At 40.3% G+C, this 20584-nt stretch overlaps 2 protein-coding genes and 1 pseudogene across 2 annotated transcripts; 1 reads left to right on the forward strand and 2 right to left on the reverse strand.

Moving 5' to 3' along the window:
- The first annotated feature begins 490 nt into the window (after positions 1-490).
- On the forward strand, positions 491-4771 carry LOC146470734 (bifunctional 3'-5' exonuclease/ATP-dependent helicase WRN-like; annotated as a pseudogene).
- Positions 2012-2507, reverse strand: LOC146470735 (uncharacterized; the record flags this gene model as incomplete). Its single annotated transcript, XM_085121707.1, has 1 exon — positions 2012-2507. A coding segment is annotated over one exon (411 nt), but the record flags the coding sequence as incomplete, so codon positions are not given.
- A 12766-nt stretch (positions 4772-17537) lies between the features above and the next one.
- Positions 17538-19235, reverse strand: LOC146470736 (uncharacterized). The gene has a single exon (XM_085121719.1). It carries the CDS (start codon positions 19233-19235, stop codon positions 17538-17540), a length of 1698 nt encoding a protein of 565 aa, XP_084977845.1.
- Between the last annotated feature and the right edge of the window lie 1349 nt (positions 19236-20584).

Raw genomic sequence — 20584 nt, forward strand, 5'->3', positions numbered from 1 at the left:
GGCGAATAGTGTGAGGCGCAATACTGAACTTTGAGGAACCCTTACAGTGACATTTGACACTGATGAGCGCTGGACATAAACAGACGGTAAAATTGAGATTGACCCCTTAGGAAGTCGGCCATCCAAGACAGTACCGTTCCTTTAATTTTAAAGTGAGGCTTAAGCTTACGTAATAGGATTTCGTGAGAGATGAAGTCAACGAATTAGAAGGCCACGGCAAGCACTTGATTATTTTTGATGGCTTTTCGCCAGGTTTCTGTGAGGTGAACCAGTAGTAGTTCAGTGGAGTACCCCTCCCTGTAGACCCACTGGTAATCAGTACCCAAATTATTTTCAAGAACATGCTTCACAATAGTTTCCGTTACATATGATGCCATTATTTTGATTGGGACTCCTATTTTTTATTTTATTGTTATTTAATTTTATTAGCTTCGCCTACTACATGATACAGAAAAATAAAGGAATAAGTATAATAAATACTAAATTAGGCATGGATACCACAACAGCGGTAAGCCAATTACAGTGGTTCCAGACTTGGGAGCGAAACTACGCCTGTAGTTATTCATGTCTGTCTCACCGTCTTTCTTGTGAACTAGAACCATCCGAGCTTTTCTCTATTCGGAAAAGGTTCTCCGAGGTGAGCACTGAATGTTAATAGGCAAGTAAGAGTTGTGGTGATGGATGGTTCAGCTAATTTTAATAGTTTGGGAGGGATGTCATCAGGTCCAGTGGCTTTACTAGGTTTAAGACTCTAATTTATTGCAAACAAAGTCTTCGCACACGTTGATTTCCGACGGAGACGGAGGGGACTAAACTTCCTTTATTATCGTTTTGCTGGATGTTGTTGTGAGATCCTCCCTCGAACCTGTCTCCAATAGTAACAAAACGTTAGTTCATTAGATTTGCTTTCTGTTTGTCAGAGACTGCAAGGCTACCGTTTAAGGACGGTGCCTACTAATACCAAAATATTTTTGTGCGGTTTATGACTATGCGGGAAGAGCAGATCTTAGAAAGGGCTATTGAAATCCAAAAAGAAAATTGGGGGTAACCTGGTATTTTTCAGAGATAATTAAACAATAATATCTCTAAAATGCGAAAAAATGTAGAGCAATGTATGGGATTTTTTCCTAAATTGAAGCTTAATTATCTCTGAAAAATGCATCGTTACCCCAACTTTCTTTTGAGATACCAAAGCATTTGCTAAGTTCTATTTTCTCTGTATAGTTTTAAACCGTCCAAAAATATTCCTGTATTAGCAGGCACCACCCATAGGAAACTCGAGTATTTCGAGATGCGCAGAACGTATGCGCAGCAACAATAGTAGGCACCCTCTTACCCAGAGTCTTCGTTCTCCTTGCCCAGCGGTCGGGAAACGAGCGACCCTGGAAAGATCCGATTTGAAGTCCGAAAATATCGGACCTCGGGTTAAATTGCGCATGCCTAACAAAACGAAAATTAAAAAAAACCAGGGGGAGTCCCTCCGCGGTTGTTGCAGAAGCCGTACATTTTGCTTAGAAGTTATCTGAAGGGAAAATGTTAGGCTTAGGGATAAACAAATGCAGATCCTAAAGAATGTTATCGTGGAGAAGAAAAATGTCCTAGCCGTGCTGCCAACCGTTTTCGGCAAGTGGTTAGTTTACCAAATCATGCCACCCTTCGCAGATTTCATGGATTCTGGCTTCAAACCGACAGAAACTAACTCAATTGTATTAGTTATATCACCTCTTAATGCGCTATAAGAGACCAGGTGACTAAGGTGAGATAGTGTGGTTTGAAAGCGTGCATTCTTAAAGCCGATCGTGTGGCTTTAGGTGGAGAGGACGACGATGGAGAACAAGTTTGTTTATCTGAATCAATGCAAAACCTGAAGAACTTTCAATTGATCTTTGCTCACCCGGAAGCCCTAGTTGAGAACAAAGCAGTTATGAAGCTCCTGAAAACGACAGAACTTGAAAGGCGTATGCGTGCTATTGTTGTATAATCTGATAAAAGTAATAGAAGTCTTTATTTCCTCACAAGATAAAAAATACATATCTCATGTCACAATATTAGAGTAAAAAGTACATACATCTAAGTTATTTACAATTAAAATACGCTCACATAGCTAAATTGTATTTTAAAATTAGGCGATTAACGTAAGAGTTCTTGAATCTATCTGTATTAACTTTCGGATACTGCTTTGTTTGATTCCTTAAATTGGAAGTCGATACTTTCTTCTTGGGTAATAGCCCCCTTAGAGGGTGTCGGTCTATGCCAGATACATTATTAAATACTTTTCTATCCTGCTTTTCTAGAAGGTTCTTGATAGAAAAAGATTTAGATGTATATTTACGTTTGTAACATCTATCTAGAAAACACTGCATAGCTGTCAGCTCCGCCTCAGAAGCACCATATACCGACAACCCATAAGTGATGCTAGGAAGCGCAATACTTGAAAACAAGTGATCTAACTCCGCCTGAGAATAACCTTCCTTACGTAAGGATCTTAATATAAACAAGTGCTTATTCGCCTTAACTTGTGGATGAAGCAAATCTTGATGTTGACTGGTATGCATGTGAATTTTATTATCAAGACTTCATATTGCTTTCTTAATCATACTTACCGTAATCATACTACGCCTTAGTCATACTGTTTCCTTATAAGGAGTACGGAATGATTTATATGTAAATTTTATACGCGTATTCTAATTTTTCAAGGGCACTCTTTAATTGGAGTCTCACTCTGCTGTGTGTCTCTCGCCACTGTATTTTCTTGGTCGGTGAAAGCTCAAACAAATAAATAAATAAATAAATAATCTCTTTTGACTATTGTTTTGTGATATTCTGTTTTTTCAGTTTCAGTCTGCAAAATTACTTTAATGTAGACGAATGGTTTATTTGCAGTAAAAACCATACCTGGGACACAGGCAGCTTGCTAACATTTCAAACTGCAATCTGGCAAAAACATTCTTTTAAATTAAATGTGTCTAAAATGATTTCAATGGAAATAAAGTTTGACAAGCCTGAAGCTTTATTCAAGTTGCAGGGGCCTCATCACATATAATTTGCAATGACCTTCCAATCAATAAATTCTGGAAAGTCCAATGATGTTGACAAAACGTGCATTCCAGTTATACTATACTTTAATTCTTACTGGGTAATATTGAGGAATTTTTTCCAATGTTGTATTTCTTGTTATGGAAAGCTTGGAACACTGGGAAGCATTTTCCCAAGAGTACCTTGGCTTAGGCTTACAGCCACTGCTACAGAAAAGGTCAGAACAGAGATTATTGACTCTCTGGGCATGTTCAACCCAGTTTTAATTGTTGCCAACCCAGACAGACCAAACATCTATTTTTTGTCATCACGGGGCTGTCATTAAGAGGCAGGGGCTTGGGCTTTCCCCTGGTTACTAAGAACGTGGCCCCCGGCTATTTTCATAGGAAAATAGAAGAAGACTAGAACCAAAAGAAATTCCTAGCTGTTTGATTCCCCGCCAACTTGTTGTATTTATCCAGCAACTTGAAATCTTAGTGGCAGCCCTGCATCACCCAGACCAGACAGAGGAGATGATAAATTTAATACAATCTTGAGTCTTCTGGTGGAAACATTAAAGAAAGAAAGAATACAATTTCCACTAACTGTGATTTTTGGCAATTTGGAAACTATTTCGTCATGTTATGCATTTTTTAGCTATGATATGGGAAAAGAGCAGTATGAGCCCATTGGTGCCCCACCCAAGGCAGAAAACATGTTGTTTACACATGTTCATGTACAGTACCCTCTTAGAGAAAAAGAAAGAATTATTGATGGCCTTACCTTTGGAACTACTAAATTCAGAGTTATATTTGCAACTGTGGCCTTCGGTGTTGGATTGGATGTGTAGTAGGATATCAGACAGATTATTCACATAGGTGTACCATGTTCAATGGAGGAGTACTTCCAGGAGGCAGGAAGGGGTGGGAGAGATGGCCTTCCATCTAAGGCACACGTGACATTTCAAAAGCCAGAAAAAATATGTCCCCAGTAATGCGAGAATATGTACAAACTGATAAGTGTTAAAGAGAGGTGATCATGGGATACTTTGGATTTACACCGCTGCCGTTTAATTCAGATCAACTAGTACATAGCTGTTTTGACTATCATGAAAAGCTCTGCAAATGTGAGGACTGCTTACTTTACACTGTTGCGTCTATGCTGGACCCATCATCGACAAACGAATTTACCTAAACACGTGAAAAGCAAATCCAACCTCGCTCCAGCCTGACTACTGAACGAAAATCCAAACTCAGTTGTGAAGAACTTGCAAACTTCAGGCTGTCACTACCTGGTCATGGCTGTCTCGTTCACTTTTGCAGCGCTTTAATCGAATGACTGATTTTTGTTGTGCTGTGGACATTTCAAAAATTTCAGTGAATGTTTTAAACTTGAGGATCTTGTTATAGCAGGGCCGACATATATTTTCGAAGGCAATCCGTCTACGATGTCACATTTAAATCTCGTTAGCCTCTGTAGGAGAACTAAATTGATTCCTTCGTGGCTTTTGGTCCGTGAAGATCAATGAGATGTTTTCGTTCGAACACATTGTCATTGCAGCATCAGCACATTGTAATCACTAGAAGACTTCGCCAGTTTTCTTGGCGTAGTGTCCGCCATATTGAAGTTCTTTTTAACTTCCGGTCATTTTTATTGTTTTCAAATGCACCAATCAAAGTTGATCCTCCAACGGAACTCTCGAGAGTCGCTCGTTTCGTCAAGCCTGCGCAGTAAGGAACAAAGACTCGAGGAACGAGATTGGGTTTCGTCTGACTGGATTACTCGCTTCCATTATAAAATTCCAGTAAGCCATCGGGAACTTTACCAAGGCTATTTTCTCCCCGAAGTAACGAGTCTTTAGGATCCTTAACTTGGTTGTGATTTCAAATTTTGATTCTGTTATAGCAAGCATAAATTTTCTTATTTTCCTCACTAACAGCCGGTTTAAACAGTTTAAACCTGTAATTCATTATGGTCCTCGTATTCTAATTCAATTATATCACATTATTGACTTTTGAATTTCAGAGCAGACTTAATCTAGATATTCAAATTTAATACACAACAAGCAGCGCGAGCGTAAGATTATTGTTTACTAAAGAACGAACAAGAAATGTTGCTAGATCTTGCTTATTTCATTGGGTGTCAGAAAGATCAGAAGTTGACTCAATGGTCACTTTGGCCGGGCATGGTCTAATGGCCAATATACAATGGCCGCCAAGCTTATCAAAACTCTGGAATACCATTATCCAATCATCCAGCTTTTAATAAGTAAAGATGCACAGTACCAACAAGGGTATGAGTAGGGCAGGGTAACTTGGGGTTTGGCAAGGCCGGACTACATCCTGCAATAGATAATGATAACTTAATGGATGTCTAGACTTTGCTTTAAGTTATCCCTCGGACGACCATGGAAGCACCAAGCCACCCCTTCAACTGTGTGGTCAAAACAACATCCCCTGTCCTTTTCACACTCATCTCGCTGTATTACTATAGTCACAAATCCATGAGCGCTAAGGACAGACTTCCAAAGAAGAAAAGGATGTCTGTAGCGGCCAACTGCGCTGGGCCAGGCTAATAACTCGTATTCACTCAGGTAAACACACATTTAATTTACGCTGGAAACTGAAACATCAGAGCATCTGTATGTCTGAACGATATGCTAGCTTTCAAACTTTGTGCACAATACAGAAATACAAGCAAAACAACCGAGCGAAAGCCATACTTGCAAGTTATTGTGCTTACATTCCGACGATCGCGGTACAAACCTAGAAATCCGTACGCTTACATGGAGAGAAGAAATGCGCCTACACATTTTTAGTCAGCGGTAATAACAACTTCATGTAGCGAATACGAAATGAAACTTACAATGTCCATTATGGTTCAACCTTTCGACATGATAAGCTTGGTTTGAATCACTTTTGGAACCGCTATCTTCCATTTCTCGATTCTTCAAAACCCTGAGCCCGCTTGTTCGAAGCAGATTAACTCTAATCCCTGATTAAAAGGTAACCGAGGTTTTCAACTCGCTTGTTTAAAATGTTTTTCAAAAGCTTATTTTAAGCTTATGGCAAAGAGAAGTCTAAATCAAATTTAAAGGACTAAATCTAATGGGAGAATCTTTTACTGATTAGCAATTAAGTTCGAATCAAAGTTCACGTTAACCCACGATTAGCTTAATCAAGCTTTGAACAACTGGGCCCCCATTTAAATTGACTCAAAAAATCACACCCAACAAAGAGATACCAAAATCTTCCTGTCCACCGCATTTTGGTTTTGATGCTGCTGTGTTTCAGAACGAACTGTTAAATGCGATAACAGGCTCTTAGTCTCTAAATTGATATCAACGTGTAATATTAATTCAACTCGACGTGTGACAGGTGTACCTTATGCCTCGTTCTTTAATTCAGTTATCTATTTTCCCATTGGCCTCTTTGGAACTGATGTTTACCATTCGAAAACGTGCCAATTGTATTAAGTTTTAACTTGCAGTCTATCTGGTAGATCATTACATATGCGCCAATTACGTGCAGTAATAACTGAATTTAATCCAAAGATAGACATTAAACTACTTTACGAAATCGCCTTGGACTCATAAAGGACAAGCGGAAGAGATGAAATTTTGTATAGACGACTCCAGAAGCGCCATACACTTTCTTTATCAACACGAAGTGCCATTTTCGTAAAAAAAAAACTATGTACATTTTCTTTTGTTGATCTCTTAGCAAGGCAATGATGCCAAGTGGATATTAATTGACGACATTGAGATTTCTCTTAATCTAGTAATCCCTGTCAGAAAAAAAAAGACAATCAACATGTGGGCGAAAGCTCAAAGGGGAGATTGGCTTTCAGACAAATGTTCAAATTCGGGAAGGCAAAATTTGGCCTTTGCTCGAATTATTCGCAACAATTACACGGGTGCTCGCTTGCTCGTGCTCGCAAAATGTTTGCATCTGCTTGCATGCTCGCATTCTCGTTAACATGTGCTCGATTGCTCGAAATTTCGTTAATCCTCCTTTGTAGTTATTTTTTATACATGTATAAACGATAAATCAGTTATGATAGGGTTAAAATAAAAAGGTTTAAACATCCTTACCTCTGGCTTCAGTCTTTCTTCAACAGTTCAGCCTGTAACTATTGTTCTGTTTTGGAGGTGTCAGCCAGATTATTAGCTATTACTTGGCCCAAAACATTTATCCTATTAATAAAAGAGAGATTCGGGCTAGCGGAAAATTTACGAAGTACTCCAAGTGCTCGCTGCTCGCCATCTGTATTTTTTAAAGTGCTCGCTGCTCGCAACTCATCCAGTCTTTCTCTACTTCTCGTTCCGACAGTCAAGGCAGTAACTTATGTATTGAACCTACTTTCTCCTTTTACGCTCGAAAAATATGGAACTCGCTACCACAAGACATCAAATTTTCTGAAACTTTCTTAATTTTAATATCTCGCCTTAAAACTTAAGAATACAATTTTGCATAAGTTATATTTTTTCAATAACTTATTATCTACATGATCTATTTACCTACTAGTTATCTATTTACCTGTTTATCTTCGTATTTACTTATTCCTTATACTGAGAAGGTTTGGTAATAAATAAACAAGTAAAAATCAACGGTAAATCGGACGACGTTTCGGAGTCGTCATGACACCATTTTCAAGTTCAAAATGGTTAGAATCAACTGTCAGAAAGAGTTCGCTAAAGATTAACATCGTAAACAGTTCTGTAGTGTTACGAAAATAGTTTGGTTAAATTTGAGTCCAATTGGAATTTAAGAGATGGTGTGAATTAAGGGAAACGCACGGTTGTTCTCTGTTTCTATGGTGAACTTGGCTTAAGAGCGACAGTTTTTAAGGACCCGCTGAAGAAAGTAGCCGCTGATATTGTGTCCACGCCCTTGGTCAACTCAGTCGTGAATGATTTACCTCATTTTCTCTACAATACAGCACCTCTTTGTTATCTCGTTTTCTTTGCTTCCTTTGAGTCCTTTGTCCGCCCAACTAGGCTGAAGTTGCCACCGAAAACTGGACTAAATGCAGAAATACGGCGAATTTGGCAAATATGGCGAATTTGACGATAATTCGCTAAAGGCCAAAATGCAAGTGAATAAGCTCAAGATAAGGGTACCAACAAGGGGGCGAATTTGACGATATGGCAACAAAGACCAAAATGCAAGCGAATGAGCTCAAGTCAAGGGTACTAACAAATGGCGAATTCAACGAATGCGGCAAATTTGGCAAATATGGCGAATTTGACGATATTTCGCCAAAGACCAAAATGCAAGCGAATGAGCTTAAGACAAGGGTACCAACAAAGCGGCGAATGCGGCAAGTTTGGAAAATATGGCGAATTTGACGATATTTCGCCAAAGACCAAAATGCAAGCGAATGAGCTTAAGACAAGGGTACCAACAAAGTGGCGAATGCGGCAAATTTGGAAAATATGGCGAATTCGTCGATATTTCGCCAAAGACCAAAATGCAAGCGAATGAGCTTAAGACAAGGGTACCAACAAAGCGGCGAATTTGACGAATGAGGCAAATTTGACAATATGGCGAATTTGACGATATTTTGCCAAAGACCAAACTTTAGGCGAATGAACTCGAGAAGGGTACCAATAAAGCGGCTAATTCGACGAGGTGCCCCAAAACCTATGTTTGATTGTCCGGGACGATGACACTTTATTTCAATAGGGCGCACAATTACAGTCAACACGGTATTATCCCTCATAACCCTACGAAACTAAGTTACAGCAACATAACTAAAATACGAGAATACTAAGGTACTAAAATACTTAAACTCAAGAATAAGTTAAGAGTAAAGTACCCATAACCATATATATTTTGAAATTAGACATGCCAGGGTTTCTAAAAAATCTATTAGCTTTTAGTTAGTCATACACACTCGTCAACAAATTTTAACCCCTTTATAATAGAAATGTATATAAATAGAAATATAGAAAATACCTAGAAACAGTAACGTACAAAATCCTAAAATATTAATTATCTCCTGTCTTCTAATAGAGGTTTAAACAAAGAATCCATCTCAAAGTCAACGTTGGTACTGAACCCCAAACCTTTCATTAATCGCACCCCATTGGACAGAGGGGTTTAACTAGGCAGCTGTTTGTTGTTGGTGACGTCTTCCAACTGATACCACAGGTCACCGAATTGCATGTGACACAGGTCACCATGCAAGGGTGATATAAGAGTTTGTATGGCGTTAAAATTAGATCGAAATTTAGACAACAATATTCCCTCAAAAAACCAACAAAAAATATAATTAAGTCTGAAAAAGCTTACCCGGTGTCTTTTGCTGTGTTCGCCTGTCTGGGACAGTTGTGGGGCTGGAAGCAAAGATTACCTAGATAAGCTAAATAGACGTGCTGCATGCATTATTGAAGGTCGATCAGTCGGGGCTGAGGAATTAAAATCAACACTTGGTTGGCCCAACCTACAAGCGCGCAGAAATTATCTCAAATGCCTTTTAGTCCATAAATGTCTTCACGGAATAGCGCCTTCGTACTTACTTTCAGAGTTTAGGCACGCGCATCTTTACCATGACTATAACACCAGAAGCCGTGATTTGTTGCGCCCTCCCTTCGCAAAAACTGCTAAATATCAGGGGAGCTTCAGAATAAACGGTGCTCGAACTTATAACACCATCCCGAGAACCATTAGACAGGTAGTGGCGTTCAGTAAATTTAAAACCGAACTAAAGAGCCATCTTAAGCAGTAACGCTCGCGGTACATGCTGCATATATAATTGAATTATTTGTCTAGTTTTTTATTTGCTTTTTTTTTGTTTCAATGTTTTGTGTTTTGTCTTGTGCTGTGTCAGGGCTCCATTTAAACTAGCTCTGCTAAATTGGATGCCCCTGGATAAATATTGAATTAAATAAATAAATAAATAAATCAACAGGGGAAGTCCACGGAAACCTTTGGCACGCAACAAACCACAGCCCCCCTTCCCCAGCAAAATGGGGTTCTGTACCAGCCAGCCGTGCCTTGCGTGACAGCATACAACTTCTCTTGAGAATATAAATTGATTTTTGCATTATTGATTTTTTTTATATGATTTGACTTCGCGATTTTCAAACTCGTAACTTACTGTGTCACACACGCTTTGGTGACCTGTGCTTATACTTGAAGTGATGAAGCGGTACGTGGTTTTGCCTGAATCTTCAACTGAAAAATCGGACTAATTTGACCACGAATTGCCACCGCTATCTGGTGCTTCAAAGATTCTTCGCTGAATCTTGTTATATCATTAATAGAAGGTGCCAATTTAAAGGCCTGCTAAACACAGATAGCAAAAGGTTTGGTCGAATCTGCTAACTGAATCTGATGAAAGTAAAAGGAATACATAAACATTTTTATGTAAGGGACACGAAGTGTCTTTAGCCACTGAAATGAGACCCTTGAGAGCCTTTTTGGGGTCAAAACGTACCCCTTACTTGGAAGCGCGCATAAACATAGCCAATCAACTAGCGAATGTGAGCGGGGACATATAATGCACCCTACACCTTTTTTGGAAAATCGAAAATGAGAGATTTTGGGGAGGTTTTAGGAGTGAAAAGCTATCCTGGAGACATGTCTAATGATGAGGAACTAACTGAGATCAGCTGCTTGAAAATGAAAGCTAAGAATCGAGGTTAATTGTGAAGGAAACATTAGTCGCCTAAGCATGCACGTCGCAGCTTAAAGCAGAAATGCATGCATGCTTTTGCTGTCCAAAACCCTGGTAAATTTCAGTGCCAAAATCGTCTAATCCGCCAACATGTCAGGCTGCCATGTGTTTGACTTATTTTCATTTGTTTCCAAATTTGACGATATCTTGCCAACCAAAATCATTAAATCCGCCAACATGGCTGGCCTCTATGTGTGTAGCTTATTTGCATGCATTTGGCAATTTAACGAAATTTTGCCAAATTCGTCACATTTGTCCAAATCGTCAAATCCGCCAACATGGCAGGCTTCCATGTGTTTAGCTTATATGCATTTATTTGGGAATTTGACGAAATCTTGCCAAATTCGTTACCGTTGTGACTGTAAAGATTTCGTCAAATTTGCAAAATTCACCATTGCCTGCATTTGTGGAGATACGTTTTTTGCCGAGGATATGGCTAACTCTCCGCTAACGTCTTTTAGCAGTTTTTTACACCTTCGCTCTTCTTTCTTCTTTTCCAAAGCTCTTCACGGTCCATTCTGCTCCTCTTCTTTGCCTTCTTGTTTTTCCTACACTCAGGCTTTTTCACACCAGGGTACTCGATTTCATACATGCATAACAACGGCTTCTACAATTAGCAAACACCTAAACCAATTTTCTTTCTTCTTTAAAAGATACAGAGAAATGATAGTTCTTAATTAGGCAATATTGTATTTACTACGTTTTGTAACATGCTGTGCTAACTCTAAAATAATTTTTACAAAACACAAGCACATTACGACATACAACATGCTAAAATAATACAAACAAACTGCAACACATGAACGTTAAAAAAATGTGAATAATGGGAAATTTGATGGCAGATGTTCTCGTTAATAAAAAAAAAACCGGAACAATATATCTTAGCTTGTCATAGTCAAGGAATAAGCTTTGTTGGTAAAAACTGGATCATTGAATCGAAATACAATTTCTTGGTCAGTTTACAAAAAAAAATTATTTCACTAGTGCATGTTTGATATGGGATGATTATAGCCAGCTCGGCGCCTTGCCCACAATAGTACCATCTCATAACAAACGCGTGCCAGTGGAGGAAATCTTAATTATTTCAACTGTTTTCTTAAAGTAAACGATGCTGGGACGACATTCAATTCCGGCACCGCAATTAACATCATGATTTCCATGACTAAAGACGGATGTTACAAATAACATTTCATTGGGAACTATAAATTTTGGGAGTTAGTTTTCTTCCTTTCCTCTTGGAAGTAGAAAAGGTGAATGAGATGCCATATTAATTATGCTGAGGAGTTAATTGCGACTTGTTAAAGAGGAAGTACAAACAGCTTCTCCACCCACGAAGCTGACATCATTTAGCAGGTGCAACGAAGTTCTTTTCTGCGGGAGATATTTCACCACTGAATTCGCAGCTACACGCTCAGTCTCTTATCGTCCGTTATGGCTAATTGGTGGCTAAACACTCTGGCCTTTCCTGCTAGTTTGAGCTCACTTTTGTTTGCATTTGTGTTGGCCAACTCTGACTTCTGTGGGACTGTTTTTGAATCTCAACCTGGTAAGTAGACTAAAGATAATCGAACTTTTATGTCCTTTCTTCTAATTTGTCCAGACGATAAAATCATTCCATTTCCTTTTCTTAACAGATCATGCTCTAGTTGGCCACGCCATTAAAACAGCTACTGTTGATGACGAGTTCGAATGCCAGCTAAAATGCATATCCAATGACAGTTGCAAGTCTTTCAACGTGCACCCGAGCAGTTCCAAAGCAAACCGCCGTATTTGTGAGCTAAACAACAAAACCCGGCAGATGAAACCAAAAGATTTCAAACCGAAGAAAGGATCGACATACTATGGCTCTGTGAAGGTAAGACTAAGCTAATATACCTACCAGTGGTTGGACGCTGTCATCTTAAAATTTGAATACGCCTACAAGATTAAGGATAAAAGTTCCAAATATCAAACCACTGAGAACGTCCGCAGAACTCTCTCTTTCCTGAGGCTTACCAGCAAGTAAGGAGACTGTAGAAACTTGATTGGTGTAACAAGTGATTATCTAAAGCGCGCGAACTAGATCTCGTCACCGTTCAGTTGAGTGTAAACGATAAACCGGTTCTGATGGTAGAATTGCTGAAAGTAATGATACACCAATTGGTTTAGAAGCCCAGTCAACGAATACACATAGGCTTCATAATCCAATAATTCCTATTAGGCATTCAGCAGCCCTTTCACATTTTTTCGCTGGTAAAAATTCATCAACGATCTTAGATAACGGTATTAAGATTTGCGTAGTTTGGCGCCACTAAGAATTCAGCACATGAAGAAACCGGCAATCTAAAATTATCTTGTACGCCATGAAACATAAGAAAAAGTAATTTTTTTTCCTTTTGCGCTACTTAGACTTTACTGCCTGAATTTTTTTATGGTACCGACCAGTCTATGCTTAACGCGAATATTGCATGGACTGCTTGTTCGAGACGCTCTGTAGGGGTTTTCCACCGGTCGGCGGCATAGCCATGTTTGATAAAGTGCGAAAATTCTGGACGTCTTTCAGTGCCTAAATCTCGACGTTATTTTATTTTATTTTTATGTATTATTTTATTTTATTATTTATTTCATTAATATATATACAGTCGAACCTCCACTAACGGCCACCTCTACACAACGGCCACCTCTCTACAACGGTTACTTTTTTTTGTCCCGGCGGACAGTCCATACATTAGCTCTTGTTTAAGACTCTCTACAACGGCCACCTCTCTACAACGGCAACGGCCACTAAAGTGCGTCCCCAACTGCCAAAATAACCTCTCGACAACGGCCAGTACAGTACTTTTTTGTAAAAACCTTTTTTTTATAAACTGATGCAGTAATCGACATTTGTCTTTGGAACATTACGTTTCCGTATCCATTTTAATGATATAGGTATTTTGATTGTGTTCCGTTTATTTGCTGCAGTAAGCATAAATTGTCTACAATAAAATAGCGAATCAGTGTTGCGAACCTTGCTCATTTCATCTTGTTAACATTTTGATTCAAAACATTATTTACGTTTTATTGTGTACTTTATCTATATATATTATTTAAGATTGGATTGCCATTATAGGCTACAGTAAGCATGAACTTGGCACAATAAACATGTTGTACTTCCCGAAAAAAAGGTGTCATATTTCACCCCTACCTCCCCATAACGGCCACCTCTCCACAACGGCCACTTCCTTCTGTCCCCAAGGTGGCCGTTGTGGAGAGGTTCAACTGTATATGTAATCGCACGAGGCCGAGTAGAACTAAGGATTAATTTTCACGCGTATTTTCAACGTTTTCGCAAATTGCCCGCGTCGCCCAGCGACGAGGGCAGTTTCCCAAACCTTTGAAAATACAATTGGAAATTAATCCCTAATCCTATGAGGACTCATTGCGATTACGTGTTTATAACATAAAAGGCAAGATTTTCTTAAAACTATCGAAGCACTTCGTATAACACTCAGCCCCGGCCCGGCGTAAAAACACTCACCCGCGTAAACAAAACAAACAAACAATTCACCTGTTTCTTAGCGTACAAAACAGACAAAGCGAGAAAAGTTGATTATTATTATATACGTGTATTTGTAAGAGAAAATACCAGTTTAATTCATGAGGAAACTAACAATAATTAAAACAAATGCTAGGCATCAATTAATTTATTCACATGCATTGTGAATAAGATTCCACCGCTTGAAAATCACACGAACACAGATCGATAAAAAATAGCTAACGGTGGGTTCAAAGAACGAACTTGGAGGGCAATTATTTCTACTGAATTTCACCTGCTCCTTCCTCCCATCAAAAGGGCACTGTTATTATTGTTCGGTTATCGTTCGTTGGAAGAAGCCGTAGCGAGGCGAAAGCACTTTGTCGCGGCCATGGATGATTTCAGTTTTTCAACCAAAGAAAACCCGATCAAGTTTTTAGTTTTTGACACAAATGATCTTTTGCTGTTTCTTGTAAGAAACGAAAGTTCACCTTTAGGAATTTCCGTTATAACTGTAGTACTTGATTTCCAAGTATTTTTGGCACAAACAATCCGGCTTAAAAAGTCCAACTCCAAAGAATCTGAAAGGTTTCGTTGTTGCTGCAGCAGCACAAAACGAAGAAACCACATAAATGTAGAAATGACGGGCTCAGCCAATGAGGAGCAAGTATTTTCGCTGCTCGAACAATCCGGAGTGAATAATTTTGCCCTCGGTGAAAGGAAAATTAAGAAAGAATGCCCTAATTTTGCCTTCTATATTATAGAATTTCAAAATTCCAATATTTTTCCTTTGGCGTCTCAGCGGATGACAGCCATCGAAAAAGTTTACAATCCATTTTCTCAGGAACCAATGGAAATATCAAGGAAGCCTCACACACTTTCTTAGCTTATTATCTTGTGATTGATAAGTCTAGTATTTTTGGATATTAGCAAATAACGCGAAGGCTCGTAATTCATTACCGTAAACAGTCAATTACTCAGTTTTCAGTCTAAAGCTTGCACGCTTCTATGAAAACCAAAAAGGCTTCAAAACGAACTATTTTAGATTGTTCACTTAGCTTTAGGGTGAAATACTTTAAACCTGATGCAAATTTGCGGGAATGTCTCACATATTGCAATTCACTCATAACACAGGTGTCCTGTATTGCCAATGGCCGACAGCGCAAAGGACAGATGTCGACCACGAGGAGTGGCGGACACTGTTACCCGGGATACACAGGGGAAAAATGCGCTGGTGAGTGACACTTTCACATTCATACGACGGGTAATCTTTACCTTTTTGAATTTTTAGGTTTATAAAAGAAATCCTCGCCTGGCAACCTTAATCTCGTACCCAGTTGTTTGTCTTCGCATCTGAAGAGTGAGAAGATTTTGGTACGAGATTAGGCAGCTCTAAGTAAAGTGGTAAGATTGAAAATTGAAAGCTTCAGGAAAACACAAAGCAGCAAGAAGCTGTAGACAGCTTGTATTCGCGGCGCCTTTAACATTAATACCTGTTCGTTGTAGTTAGCTTCTAGCAAAAGGCGAAGACCTGCTACATGTTGACAATGAGTGGTATATCTTCAGCTTCGATGAAAGAAATATAAAACAGTACAAAAACCATTTTCAAAATTGTCCTTTAACTGTACATATAGGCAAAAAATCCAAGGATGGTCCACAGTTCCAACTCGTCTTTATTACAGTTATTACGAATTACGATTACGGTTGCTGAAAGCGAAACAAAATACAAATTACTAAGGAGTACAAATGACGGCTATGAAACGACGAAAATACAGGAAACGGAAAGAACCTAAGCGAAAATACTTGTTGTGTGACTAGAAAGTTGAACGGAAAAAATGTACGATGGCTAACAAGACTGGACGAAAGAAACTGCAACGATGTTGCCGTGAACGCTGAAGCGAAATGAATTAAAATAAACGATGAAACTTACAAAAATGATCTAAGAACAAGGAAAATTATGCAGAGAAATCTGACAGAATGAAGAGCAATAACTGAAAAGAATGCGAAAGGAATGTGCAACTATACAAAGAACTAAACGCTAAACATATTGACGTGGAATGCGGCCGTAACATCTGGCTCTCCTAAGAGTTAGGAAAAACTCTTATGTCCTTAATTCTTAATAAAGCATTAAAGTTCATTGAACATCTCTAAATCTCCTTGGCTCCTCTGGCTGGGATATACCCCTAGTCCTCAGTTTTCTTCATTCTCAAGTATTAGCACGAGCTTCTGAATTGGCCTCTCTAACGTTGTCGTTGCCGTTGCAACCTTCACCGATCGGACCTGTCCCTTTGAATCTGGGCGTGAGTCGACAACTCGAGCCATATTCCATTGATTTCTTGGCACTCTATCATCGGCGATCAATACAAGGTCCCCTCTTTGAAGGTTTTTCCTCGGATTGTTCCATTTCACTCTCTCTTTTAGAGTCTGGACGTACTCCTCTCTCCATCTCGACCAAAAGACGTTAGACAAGTAATCAACCCGTTTCCATCTTCGACGGAGATAAACGTCGGCCTTCTGGAAGTTACCCGGGGGCGGCATTACGATCTTTGATTTCATCGTCAATAAGTTGGTTGTTGATGATGCATTCTATCTCAGTCATCAAGGTTCTAAGAGACTCGTCATCAAGGGCGTGACCATATTCTCGCATCAGCGCAGACAAGATGGATCGAACACATCGTATCTGACGTTCCCATACGCCACCCATATGAGACGCAGCTGGCGGATTCCTTTTCCATTTGATAACCCAATCAGAATTGAAGTCTTTAGTGAGGCGGCTTTGGATGTCATCATGGTCCATCTCCTCTAGGGCTTTCTTAAGCTCTGTCTGAGCTCCCACAATGTTGTTTCCCTGGTCTGATCTGATCTCGCGCACAGGCCCTCTCCTTGCTATGAACCTTCGTAATGCTTCATGAAGGAATCTGTTTCTAGCGAGTCCGCTGTTTCGATGTGTACTCCTCTACTGGCTAAGCAAGTAAATAGTACCCCATAACGTTTGACTTCTTTCCTGCCTTGCTTTATATGAAAGGGACCAAACAGATCGACACCACAATAGGTGAAGGGAGGGGCAGCTGCTATCCTCTCCTCCGGCAGGTCAGCCATCTTCTGTTCACCCATTGTTCCTCGAAGGCGACGACACACAAAGCACTTGGAAATGAGATGTCTGACAGCAGAATTCGCGCTAACTATCCAATATCGGCTTCTAAGCTTGTTCAACGTTATGCCTCTGCCAGCATGAGCAACTTTTTCATGAGCGTCGCGAATGATAAGCTCGACGATGAAACTCTTCTGAGGGAGGATAACCGGATGCTTAAAGTTTTCCTCGAACTCCTGTGAATTACCCAATCTAAAACCAACGCGGATGAGTCCATCCTTGTCTAGAAATGGATCGAGGCGGGACAGGGTACTTGATTTCATAAATTTCAGACTTCTTCGCTTTCGCGAATTGGCGATCGTCCTTGAAGTATGCTCTTTGAATCTTCTGCAAGGCTCCTATTTCCTTGGGAAACGCTCTGCTCTGTATAAGTTTAAGAATGGTCTTCCCAGCTCTATCCAACTCTTCTACCCTCAGAGGCTCGGCTTCAACCTTTGCGGCGTGTCCACCTCTCCTTGTACCATCGTCAGTAATACCTTGTTTGGGCTTGAGACGGAGTATCCAAGCAATAGATTTCTTCAGTCGGTGCCATTGGGAAAACCGGTTAAGCCTCGTCAGAAAATCTTCGCTCTCATCGACGCCCGTGCTGTGTAACGAGATACTTTTAACTTCAGGGTCGTCTACAGGAATATCGTTTAGGTCTCCAGGGACTTGAGGCCACTCACTCTCAGGTAGCCGTAAGAAGTTCGGACCTGTAATCCAACGACCCTGCGGGGATAATTCTTGACCGTCAAGACCACGGAAAGCGTCATCTGCTGGATTCCTTTTGGACGCAACGTACCTCCACTGGTAGGGGTTTGTCGCGTCTCGTATAGTCTGAACACGGTTGGCGACAAAGACTTGAAAACGCTTCTTTTCGTTGCTTATGTACTTTGACGCGGTTGTGCTGTCTGTCCAGAAGTGCCTGCCATTAACAGGTTCGTCTAGCTCTCTGGCGATCATCTCTACCACACGTACCGATACAGTGGCTGCGGTTAACTCTAAACGACGGATAGTCATGGTCTTCACGGCCTTCCCTATAAGAAATGCGCAATGAACATCACCTCTCTCGTTCTCCATTCTAAGGTAGGATATTTGACCAAAACCAGTCGAACTTGCGTCAGACAAGCTGTGGATCTGTCTCGACATGACGACGCCAAAGTTATTGGGCTTCAGACATCGTTCCATAGAGAAACGCTCAAGTGCAGGTAACTGGCCTCTCCACCTTTCCCAACGTACGCGGAACTCCTCGCAAATCTCGTCGTCCCATCCTAGCTTTGTTCGGCACAGATCCTGCAATATCTTTTTCCCGACTAACAGGAAGGGCGCAGCTATACCCAGGGGGTCGTAGACGGAAGATATGGTCGATAATATACCCCTCCCTTTTAGTGGTTGGTCTTTGATGACAATTCTGAAACCGAACATGTCCGATTCGATTGCCCACTGGACACCAAGAGCTCTCTCCACTGGATAGTAATCACTTCCTAATTCTAACGATCTAACTTCTGGGGCGCGCACTTCTTCCGGGATACTTTCGAGAACGTTCTTGTTGTTGCTAACGAACTTGGCCAAATTAAACCCTCCATGGGCGCAAGCATGGCGTACGTCACGTATCCTTTCGATGGCGGTATCTTCTATTCCTTCGGAGCGCAGACAGTCGTCAACGTAAAGGTTCTTTCGCAGAACATCTGCGGCCTCTGTTCCAACAATCTTTTCCGCTTCATCTACGGCTTTCTTCAGCGCGAAATTTGAGCAACTTGGTGACGACACTGCGCCGAACAAATGAACATTCATTTGATATTCTTCAAGGTCTTGTGTTAGGTGTTCATCAGGCCACCAAAGGAAGCGAAGGAAGTCTCGCTGGCCTTTTGATACGCGGACTTGATGAAACATTGCATCAATGTCCCCCATAAACGCAATAGGCTCTTCGCGAAATCCTGTAAGGACACCAACAAGTCGATTCGTCAGGTCAGGCCCTTGTAGCAACTTGTCGTTGAGCGATGTTTCTCCAAATCTAGCGCTACAGTCGAACACCACCCTTATCTTGTTCGGCTTCTTGGCATGGTAGACGCCATGATGGGGTATGTACCAGACTTGGCCCGTCTTTGCAGGAATAAGATGAGACGGTACCTTCCGAGCAAATCTCTTGGCAATGATGCTGCTCATAAAGTTAACATAGTCCTTGTAAAACTTCGCATTCTTAATAAGCTTCTTTCTTAACCATAGTGATCTTTGAAGAACTTGTCCTCTATTGTCAGGAAACCATTGGCTGTCAACGTGGAAAGGAAGGGGAATTTCATAATGATGATCTTCCTCGTGACGAATTCCCTGGCTAACTATCTTCAGAAACTTCATGTCTTCTCGGGAATATTCTTGCTCCTTATCTTCCGTTCGTTCACTGAAGTCTAGTTCGAGCATCTTATTGAGTGCTTGTGGAGTGACGATCTTCTTAAGGTTACGCGGGACCTTCAGAGGTGTCGCGCGTTTAAGCGATGTAGCGCGTCCAGTTTAAACTGTAGATACCTAAACCCCTATATCAAATTAAAGCTTATAGAGCTGACTATCAAACCATACCAAGAACTTTGAAATAAAATAAATTGTCGAATTTTTCACGACCTCTAATTGCGAACGTCCGAATCACCTTTTTAAAGCTACAAGTCAAAGTGAATTTTGTTTTTTGCTAATTTAATTTGCTCCTCCGTTTCCAGACCCAAAGCGCTAAAAAAACGTGTCTGCGTTTTGCCCTATTCAATCACAGTGAAAAGTTATAGAGCATTTTCGAAATAGGATGGAAAAAATGTGGAGTAATCGTACAAAAATCGCTCTCGGAGAAAAAATATTTCGAAAGAAAAAATTCGCAGACACGGTTTTGTTGTTTATATGTTAAACTAGCTACTGTCCAAATTTGAAGGGAAACGAACAAATTCCTTTTGCGTTTTAGCCCTTTGAAGTGGCTCCTCCAAGTGAAAAAAATGTATTCGAGAAAACAGCGCTAAAAATTCGGCAATTCATTTTATTTCAAAATTCTTGGTTTAGTTGAATAGCCAGCTCTATAAGCTTTAATTTGATATAAGGGTTCAGGTATCTACAGTTTAAACCGGACGTGCTACATCGCTTGGACGCGAAACACCTCTGAAGACACCTCTGAAGGTACTGGGTAACCTTAACACTGCTCTCTACCATGAAGTGGTGGTCGAGGTGTCTGCCTAAACCAACTTCCGTAGCAGCAACTCTATGGCAATTGACATTTGAATGTTCTG

Source organism: Pavona decussata, unplaced genomic scaffold (assembly GCF_977016875.1).
Source record: "Pavona decussata unplaced genomic scaffold, jaPavDecu1.1 SCAFFOLD_112, whole genome shotgun sequence".
Taxonomy (NCBI): domain Eukaryota; kingdom Metazoa; phylum Cnidaria; class Anthozoa; order Scleractinia; family Agariciidae; genus Pavona; species Pavona decussata.